The sequence below is a fragment of the Toxotes jaculatrix genome, chromosome 4 (genome assembly GCF_017976425.1).
Source record: "Toxotes jaculatrix isolate fToxJac2 chromosome 4, fToxJac2.pri, whole genome shotgun sequence".
NCBI lineage: Eukaryota > Metazoa > Chordata > Actinopteri > Toxotidae > Toxotes > Toxotes jaculatrix.
Genome location: NC_054397.1, coordinates 13,595,413 through 13,605,841, shown reverse-complemented (window position 1 = coordinate 13,605,841; position 10,429 = coordinate 13,595,413). Strand labels below are relative to the sequence as shown.

General features: G+C 43.5%; 1 protein-coding gene across 3 annotated transcripts; it reads right to left on the bottom strand.

Annotated features, from left to right (window-relative positions):
- Window positions 1-600: 600 nt before the first annotated feature.
- Window positions 601-10,217, bottom strand: crmp1 (collapsin response mediator protein 1). Of its 3 annotated transcripts, none has more exons than XM_041035941.1 (14): window positions 9,867-10,217; window positions 7,823-7,911; window positions 7,371-7,555; window positions 7,102-7,266; window positions 6,487-6,548; window positions 6,240-6,320; window positions 5,280-5,348; window positions 5,058-5,178; window positions 4,815-4,971; window positions 3,206-3,347; window positions 2,941-3,111; window positions 1,555-1,734; window positions 836-1,001; window positions 601-692 (listed from the first exon to the last, which is right to left on the bottom strand). In XM_041035941.1, the coding sequence occupies exons 1-14, from the start codon at window positions 10,215-10,217 to the stop codon at window positions 601-603; spliced, it is 2,031 nt and encodes a 676-aa protein (XP_040891875.1). The 3 variants fall into 3 exon arrangements, with proteins under 3 accessions (XP_040891875.1, XP_040891876.1, XP_040891877.1); XM_041035942.1 differs by having other exon boundaries at window positions 7,823-7,902; XM_041035943.1 differs by lacking the exon at window positions 9,867-10,217 and adding an exon at window positions 8,913-8,960.
- Window positions 10,218-10,429: the final 212 nt, after the last annotated feature.

Here is a 10,429-nt window from a genome sequence, read left to right as displayed (position 1 = left end):
AACCACAAGTAGTGCAACGTCTAAAGATGTGTCCATGCAACATGTATAACTGATCCACTTGAGTCACATTGAGACAAATATTGCCAAGATGTCGAAAACCTAGATGCAGGAGAAATCTGTCATTTCTTCAGCTGTCCACCAGATGGGTGGAAAGGAGCACCATGTCTGAGCAGACCCACACAGTAAGACATGGGATGTGAGGAAGATTAAGGAGGAAGTCATGCTCATGGGAAAGGAGACAACAACATTTAGACATAATACTGGGGTCACATTTAGGTGCTTGGAGGGGGGTCCAACACCAGATCTGTGTGTGTGTGTGAGTGCCCCGATCGTGAGTCTGTGAGTTGAATGACTTTGGTTGATTGTAAATCACACTCTTATTTTATTGGAAGTATAAATGTGCTTCTTCTCAGTGACCATGGACTCAAGGCAATCTGATAAAATCATAATGGTCTAAAAAGAGCGTGTCACCATTGTACCAAAAAATACAAAGGTATTCATTCATGCCAGTGTGCTCACACTCTCAGTCATACACATACACTCACACACACTCAAGAGGTGAAACCCCACAGCAACCACACTTTGTGCACAGTCAGGTGTTCAACCAAGGCTGGTGATGTTGGAGCGACCACCGGGGGGTGCTACAATACGGTGGCCAGACCGACGTGGGACATTGTCATCAATCTGAGCCCCTGAGAAATAAAAAAAATCAGATTAAATTAGCAAAATTAAAATATTTGATTTATTTACTTTAAAAGGGAATATTTTTCACATTAAAAGCATCAAAGAATTCAGTGGATTATAAAACTCGCACAAAATATATAATTTCTGTTACCTGATAGGCTGAAGTTGGACTGGTGCAGATTGCGTATTGGTGGTGGTTGGTGAGAGGTGGGTGAAGTTTTGGCTGATGGGGCTGGAGTAATATATTTGGGAGTAGGAACGACATCATACACAGGACCATCATACATCCCACGAGCAACACCCTGGTTCCCCTTCACCTGGACAGAAAACACACAGAGAGACAAACACAAAGCACAACTATTAGTCATTCCTCACCAACAAAATAACCCATTATACAGACCACTGTGAAATATATTTTGTAATATGGGTGCATAATACAGTATAACTCTTTTGTGTTTTCATAACTTAGACTTTCTTAGAGCTTCTGATCAAATATGAAGCTCTATTCTTGGATCAGTTGTTTTTACAGTAACAATGAACCGTTTTTTTTTTTTAAATCTATTTTGTAATATTTCCTATTGTCAGTCATTGAATGCCTGTCTTTGAATGTTGATGGATCGGAAAAACAACAGGGACAACAATGGAAATTGGTGTATTGCCTGTAAGTCATACCAAACTAAATTATGCATGTGTTTTCCATATGTATTTTCTAAATATTTTTGAAAACAAGTGAGAAAATTAATTGTGTAGCTACAGAGAAACTAACACTGGATGTTGGGACAGTCCATCTAATCATTCAAGTGGAAATATTTTTAAATGCCCCATTTTTAATACTGCCATAGATCCCTGTTCGTCATCTATGTTCTGTACCTGGTTCCTGAACTTAATGCGCTGGTAGGCATAGTCTGGGAAGGGCTTGCAGGGAATAAATCGACCGGTGCCCTGCTGAGCCTGCAGCTTGCCTTCCTCATAAACCACCCGACCTTGACTCAGCACCAGTGCTGGACCTCCACGGCACTCCAGACCCTCAAAGATATTGTATTCTGAAGCCTGTGTGCGAACAGGGATAAAACATACAAGACAAAGAGAGACGAAAAAGGGAATTAAGCAAAGAGACAAAGGAGATTTTTTTTTTTCATTTCCCCCCACTATGTAGAACACTGATACCCTCTACATTGTCGAGGCCCACTGCTATTTCAGCAAGCATTGTATCAGAGAGCTTACATGCAGTAAAACACAGCAGTTGAGAAGATGGGGGATGAATAAGTGAGAGGCTTGGGGCATAAAGAAGGGGTGACAGTGTGAATACAGGGGGATGGGTAGAGAGATGGTAGAACAGAATGGGTGAGGGGTGAAGGGGGATTATAACCTAAAGCCGGCAGCAGTCTGGATTAAAGCCTTTTAGAGTGGCACAGCAGACTGAATACGTTAACCACTGTCTAATATCTTCACTCTATTGTGTCACATTGCTCAAGGCAAATTTTTACCACTGAGACGAGTCAGTCTCCTGAATTTAAATGCTTCATTTGGTCTTGAAATTTAAAAGGTCAGCTTATCCAGCTTGCCAAAAAAAAACATATTATTTCATTTACCTCTTGCGGTATTTTACTTTGAAGATAGCTTTGCTTTTATTTGCTTCAGATAAGAAGCAGATACCTGCTTCAGCCCAAATTCAAAGGAGGGGGTGAATGTTTGAATTACTGAATTTAATTCATGGTTCTCACAGGATTAAAACAACAGTGTCCCAATAATCCACAGTGCTCAGTGTGAACATTTTTTTCAAAGGAACTACTTTCTTTTGAAGAGATGATTATATTTCAGGGTCATTTTAAATGGATTCTGTGTCATTTTTCACAATGCAAAATTGAACTCACCACATTTTAAGGTGGCAGGAGAAGTTTTTGGTAAATCTCATACTCACTTGTCAAATAGCTTTTCAGCTTTTAAATATATAATCTTAAATAAACAATGGTTTTGAATGAAAAAATTCTTCTGGTCCCACTGCACCTATGCAATGTGGCATCATACTGTGTGCAGAAATGCCAGGCTTGACTGAATATCACTCTCACTTAAAAGTAGATTTCAGGTTCCTCTTCACCTCCTGTGATCTTCCACTTGGTTTTTAACCTATTTCACACTCTGCAATCTCCCATATGAAACCTTCCTTCCTGCTGCCTTTCTCCCTCACCAGCTGATATAACCCATCCTCCCTTATCTCTCCTCTTTCCCTCTGCCCTATTTTCTTCTTGTCCTCACCGACTGCTGGAGTTTGGCTGTGATGGTTTTGATTCTGTCAGGGTCCCAGATGACAATGTCAGCGTCGGAGCCCACTGCTATCCGGCCTTTACGTGGGTACAGATTGAAGATTTTAGCAGCGTTGGTAGATGTGACTGCCACAAACTGGTTCTCATCCATCTTCCCCATGGCCTGAGAGACAGATAAATGGTTGTTTAAAGTGGTAGACAAAAACTCACACTCAAAGCAACACACAAGGACAAACACACACACTCTCGTTGCTCACCACGGCCTTGTCCCAGACAAAACCCATTCTCTCCTCCACACCATTGGTTCCCTCTGGGATGAGGGTGAAGTCATCTTTACCAATTGCTTTCTGGGAAGTGCTGTACGCACAGTGAGCACTTCCTACCACCTGGAGGTCCCCACTGTATAAAGGCAAAAAAAAAAAACATCCAAAATATTATGAACATATTCTTAACCCTGCAGTTATTAAGCTGTTAAATGATATATTTTTCCCTACAAAATTTTGAAATTTATTAAATTATTGAATACATGAAGCTCAATCTTTGTGATCAGATACACAGTTAAAGGATATTTGTTTTCGAAATTGAATTAAAGACAAAATTCTAATTCTAATTCTAATTTCTAGTATTAGCCACCAGATGTCCTCAGTGAGTGTGTAACTTAAAGTACAAGTCATGTAGAGGCCTGGGGCAGAAACACCAGCCAGCTAAAGTAGTCAGAATGGTGCAACGCAGCTGCAGTACCAGTCCCTTAAGCATTAAGTAGACCACATAAAGATGCGCTGCATTATCAAAAAAGCATCAACACATATACTCACATTACAACGCAAGAGGCTGAGTTTGACTGATATAGAACCATCATATTCATAACTTCATCTAAGGCCTTTTATTCGTTTGTTAATTACAGTGATTACTTCCTGATAGAGAGTTGTGCCAAGGGAGTGCTTATTAAGGAAATAATGGGTCTTACTGAAATGTGAGAGAAAGTGTTGTTCTTTTGTTCGTATCACTGAAAAAGAACCGAAAAACACACCCTGTCGCTTCAGCAGAAGCTCAAAGACAACAGCAGTATCGTACCACTGGCGTGACAGCACGAACCCGCCTTAAGAAGCTGGAGTTGCAGACGAAGAGTGGAGGAGCAGGGAGGAGTGAGGAGGAGGAGGAGAAGGGAGGCACTTGGTAGCCAAGGCAACAGATGATGAAGGATTCTAGTTCCTGTGCTATTTATGGAATCGGGGACAGTTGAAAGTGTACAGCAGGATTTTCTGTGCATTTTGTACGTGTGTGAATGTTTAAGGTGAGGATGTGAGGGTTTGGTCTGGGGCACTTTTCCCTCTCTGTGATACTCATGAATTACAACTTAACTTACCATTATCATGTATTTTACATTACACGCTTAAAAGCGCTTCATCTATTGTTTTATCTATTATTAATTCTCCCTCACCTCCTTCTTTTTATCCATCTCTTCCTCATACATATACCTTCACCTTCTCTCCATCTGTTTTTCTTTTTCTTTGCAGAGGGTCTGGCATTGTGCATTACACTAGCAGTTTGTGGCATGAATATCCAGGGGCAATCAGTGACTGTTAGATCCTTGCTGGTGTCTCCTTTGGTGTCATCCAGCTGATTTGCATTTCACTTTGTGCAAAGGTTATAGCTAAATCAAGCGCTTTGTCCGTCCTCGCACCATATTAATTAGCAACGTTTTTACATGAACTAGTGAAATATACTGTAGGCTACATATTTTCTCAGGTTTCCGAGAATAATATTATCACTGATTGTAAAACGCTTGGGAGATTGATTAAAAGGAGACTTAAGTGCATTTACAAACCAATCAATGCATAGCATTGATTGCTGAAAAAGTCGTACCAAGCCAGCAGGGTGTGGAGATGGTCTGGAGTTGTGGGATCAGGACTCAGAGGCGGAGAGGTCACATAGGCAGCAGCTTTGGCCCAGTTCTTGCTCCAGTAGTGAGAACCATCTGTGGCCAGGCTAGCTGTAATTGGCTCTCCAAAAACGACGGAACCTGGATAGGAAGATAGGAATAGAATCAGATAGATGTAATGATAAGAAAGCAAAATTAAGAAAAGGAATGAAAAGGAAGCGGCTGACCTTTCCTCCGGGCCTGGGCGATAGTGTCAGCTGCACTCTTGCTCATCACCTTGGTGATGTAGACGGGACAGTTCACACGGTTACCAAGAGTGATGGCACGAAACACTGCCTCAGCCTCCAGCTGCATGGATAGGAAAGTGTTATAAGGAAGGAAGTACTGAGGTGTTTAAAGCTACACAATGATGGATGGATAGACAGACACTAAGGGTGTACGTAAATCACCTCTTCAGGACGGCTCAGAGGATGGCCCTCAGGTCCAGTGATTCCCATTCCAAGGATTTTTCTCTGTTCCTGAAACACAAATGAAAACAGTTTCACTATTCTGTTCACATGCTAACTGTAGTATTACATACAGTACCTGTCAGGTTGTGTTTTACCCTCAGGACTCATGTTTTGGTGCCTTTGGTGATATCTCATGGCTGTAAAATGAAAATCTCATGGTCTGTCAGACTAGCAAAGAAAATGAATGTGTGCATTGTAATCCTAGAATGCCAGTGCTCCGTGGGGAGCTTGTGCTGGCTTTAGCTGCTGTGCTTCTGACAGCGCTGTCTGGAGCACAGAGAAATTAAGATGAAAATCAGACCCCCCATCCCCTTTCTTTCTTTTCTTTTTTTTTTTTTTGGTTTCACTATCTGCTCTCCCTATTCCCATTACAGTTAGGTTAACAGTTATGTCATTATCATTCATCAGCACTCCCATTATCATTCATTACCCTCATTCATCTTCACATATATCATGGTTTTACCATAATTTCCCCCTTAATCAGGACCATCATCTCCATGACCATGACTACCATCATTCATCAGTGCTGTCAGCATCATTGGCACCTTCACCCTCACCATCTTAATTACCATTACATCATCATCATCATTAGTAAAATAACGGTCAACAGTAATGGTGGCCTAAGATAAACCTGTCATTCTCAGCTGCAGCAGCAGCATTAATCCTGTCTCTCCCTGAGAGCTGGAGAGTTATGCAACCAGAATATCTTTCAACTGCAGTGGAGGACTTAAAAGGTAGAAGACTGGTCTTGATTTAGTTCAGCCCTCACATGTTGTTAGTAATTCAAAAATCACCACAGTAAACTGCTGTGTCTGGAGTAGATACAAAAGTTGTGATGGTGCTACAAGAGGTATGAGTCAGCACTTGCCACTAAGATAGATGAGGTTATGGGGCACTTACCTGAGCAATCAGGTCTCCATTTTCAGCATGAACTAACACCACAGCACCCAGCTGCTTCAGGAAGGAGAAAGCCTCATATAGCTGAGTCAGGGAGAAATCCAAAAAACAAAAGGAAAGAGCAGAAAGTCACAGATTTGCATGAGGAAATTAGTGACATATTAGTGATTAGAATAGCTTTATTGTCGTTGTAGGCAAAGCAAACAATGAAATTACTAATTTTGTATAATTACTGACTTTTGAAACATACCTGAGAATCTGACATCTGGTACACATCCTTATAAGCCATGTACACTTGGAAGGAGTTGATACCTGACAATAGTGCAAAAAAAAGAATGTATTCATGACAAGAAGGTGATAAATGGAAACTCAGAAGCAAGGATTGTACAGAGACAAGATGTATTCTGTGCATGTAGCTGAAATATCTAATAAATCAAGATCAAGGCAGAACTTAAGGTTACAAAATAAAAAACTGATCTACAAACTCAAATGGCAAAGTATGGAGAGCATGTTTATGTTTAGAATCTGAGCCAAGAATTACAACTCTATTTCTGAAGGAAATTGGTCACACAAGCAGCTGCCTTGGCTCCATTACTGCATTATATTGTAGCTGCCCCAAATGAAAAGTGATTTTTTACTTAAAACAGATTACAAGTAAAATTTATACACTGCCACCATGACAGCCGCGCAATAAGAACAATGGCTTTCGGCTGTGCCTTCACTATAAGAGGATTCAGTACTGGCGCCAAATTGTTTCTAAATCTGTCCCTATTGTTCGTGTGAAATGGGTCCAAAATAGGGATGAACATGAAACTCAAACAAGAATTACAGCAATGACCACAGCTCTGAAATATTATAGAATAACCTTTCTCTTGCACCAGCAGCTCCAACTCATCTTTGACATTCTCGTTCCACTGGGGGATGTCTACGTGCAGGGAGTAGTCGCAGCATGCCTTCTTATCAGCAGCCTCCTGCCAGTGCTCAAATGCCTCCAACAGGCTGTCCCCAGGCTGGGGGGTCACATGGTCAACTGACAGGAGAGAGGGGTCAAAGGTTAAGATGGAGAGAGTGCAAACTACAGGATACACTCAATTTACGTGTGGTCACTTATTGTTTTGTATGCTGCACACTCACTGATCATGGTAGTGCCTCCAGCAAGTGCAGCCTTGGTTCCCTGGAGGAAATCATCAACAGGCTCTGTGCCCAGATAGGGCTTCATCAGACAGGTGTTGACATCTATGCCCCCTGGTATCACCATGCGGCCATTGGCCTCGATCACATTGACACCACCCGGCACAACCAGATTCTCCCCCACCTGCCTGCCAAGGATCAGATACATGAAGAGACAAGAGGGAGGGTGAAGGGGAGGCAAAAAGCAGAAACGAGGAGGCGCAGCGATTATGGGAAAAGATGCAGTGCAGGAAAATATATGGGTGTGGATGAAAAGCGGTTGTGGAGGATGGGAGGACGAAAAAACATCAAAGGAATAAGGAAGTAAAATCATTACTGACAGCAAAATATTCACAGTGCTAAAATCTACATTTTCATGCCGCTGCAGTACTTTAACATTGACTTTATATACGCACTTGATGAGCCCATCCTCGATGTAGACATCTGCATAGAGAGACTGGTCGTCGTTGACCACCCGCCCTCCTTTTATCAACAGCTTCTCACTCTGCATGGGAGAAGCGCACAGAGGGAGGGAAGGAGGGAGGGAGAGGTACAGGAGGGGTTCACTTCCATCCTGACATTTTGATATATTGCACAATCAGTTATGTAATCCATGACCTTATAGCAATATTATGACACAGTGCAGTGGACGAGGGTGGAGAGAAATGCATAGCCACACCAGTGCTGTGCATGGGTGGGGTCTGATAACAGCTAATAATACTGATCTGACTAAATGTCTAATTTGTGTTTATTGTATAAGATCTGATTTCGAAGCGCACTGTTAAAACAGGCACACTTCTGTCAGACTACCATGTGTCCACACCCTCTACCACCATGGAGGGTGCCTGGCAACAGCATTAGCAAGATGTTATGTCTCCATGGTAACCAGTGATCATCCATGGTTCTAGATGAGGGCAGCTGACAGCCCTGCTGAATTCTCAGCATCTATAGCCAGTAAGGATGCTTACAAAAGAAAAAAAACGTGCCTACAGTCTGATTTGTTCTTTTCTGTCTACACAGTGAAATGTAATGCTTAGTTATATTAATTGCATGTTCCCTTTGGATTCATTTTGGCGTTTCATAATAGGGGAGGCTTTCTGCAGGTTGCATGCTTTCAAATAGCTGAAAAAAAAGGATTCATCTTTGCTCAAATTCAGTCTCACAGCTCTGTGATGTTTTATACAAGCCATTGTTTCCTGTGCGACTCCTGTTTCGACCGTCAAGTCAACCGAGTTAATCCCTTTGACAGGCGGCGAGATTACACAACACTGTCCAACCCTGAGCAGGAATACGCGCTAGATTTGATGCACAGACACTGACAATTGTCACCTCTCTGTCTTGGGTTTGCTGTTTCACACAGGACGAAACAGTAGCCTAGAGGGGCCTTCTGCTCTTTGCCGCCTCACTAAGAATTTAATCCCCGCTCTGCCGGTAGTGGCAGAAGGGATTTGCATACAAGTGGAGAGCCTCTTCTGCCAACGCCGCTGACCAGGCCGGGTCTCTTACCGTCAGATGGGGGATGCTGTTCTTCCCCTGGTAACTGGTCCCAGACATCCTCTCTCCTTCGCTCTGCCCCCGGGCAGTCAACTCAGTCGTTGGTTGCGATGACTCCGGCGCCCTGCGCTACGCTCTGCACCCCCTTTGTCTCCCCCGATGTGTGTTGGTTATTGTTTCCGTGTGTGTGTGAGAGAGGGAGAGGGAGAGCGATGAATCCGCCGCCGTACGTCTGCGTCAGGATGCGCGGAGCTCGCGCAGTGAAAGACAGGTGACGATCCTGTGCGTGCGCGCGTGGGGAAAGGGAGCGTCTGCCCGGTGGCGTTCACGGCACCGAGAAAGATGGTGTGGACTCGAGCGCTCTCACGCCCCGTGCATGCTCGCTCGCGCACCAAAAGCTCACGTGAGAGCACGAAAACAACAGACAGCGAGTGAGACGCAGTCTGCCGCTGTCCAATTCAGCACCACAGACTAAACAGAGCGTCTATGTCTCGACGTGCCGGTATTTGCATATTTTTGGATAATTTTATTTGTGCGACGTATTTGTGTGGAACCAATATGGTCAAACTGCAATGCAGCACAAAAGTTAATCATTTATGCAGATTGAAGTATTTGTCTCAGAATAACTCCTAAGGGGTTGTTTAAGAATAATTGAATGATATATATAAAATAATATTATAAGAAGAATAATAAAACGACAGTCGTGGTCTTCCAAAACGAGGTCGACACATCATTTTTTTTCAAACTAAAAATGAATTATTAGAATATTTATAGGCTACTTTCAACCGACCAAAAAAAAAAGTCAATGTTCTTTCTCTAAGTTCTCCATCTGCGTTTGTTACGACGCTTAATTTAACTATAAATTATTGGCTATTTATTGTGAGGCCTGTTCATAAACGACACAGAATTTCGACCAAAAGCCAGACAGAGAGAGAAAAGGCCAAGAAATAAAATCGTCAGTCCTACCTTTCCATTAGGGCTTTCCTTCTCCGATGTATTTCTGACTTCAGCACCGGTGCGTGCGTCTTCCCTCTCCCCTGGCGAGTTGGCCAGTGACCCCTCCCGGGCCTCACCGGGCGTCTTGCCGATGGGGTCACCAGTGTCCAAGAGCCTCTCCCGGCTACCGCTTCTCGGGGTGCGGCTCCCTTTCCTCCCCACCGCGTAGTTGTCGAAGTCTATGGTCTTGCTCTCAAACGCCCCCTCCACGGAGCTGAACATCCCGAAGGATTTCCGCTGGTTCGGCCCGGTGGTAATCGGCCCCGCCAGGTAGACCGGTAGCTCATCCTCCCGGTTCCACTGTCTTCTGCAGTCCGACATTGTGGCTTCCACGGGAGACGGAGACTTCCCCCGAATCTGAAACGACGGAGACAGCAGCCTCGCTTGTTTTACGTCTAACCGGGTCACAGTCCCGCCTCTCAGGCAAGCGCGCTCATTCGATGCTGTGAACTGTGAAAAGCAGCTCTCTCCGGGCTACCTAAGAATCCCGCCTCTTAACACACACACACACACACACACGGAAAACAGTGAAA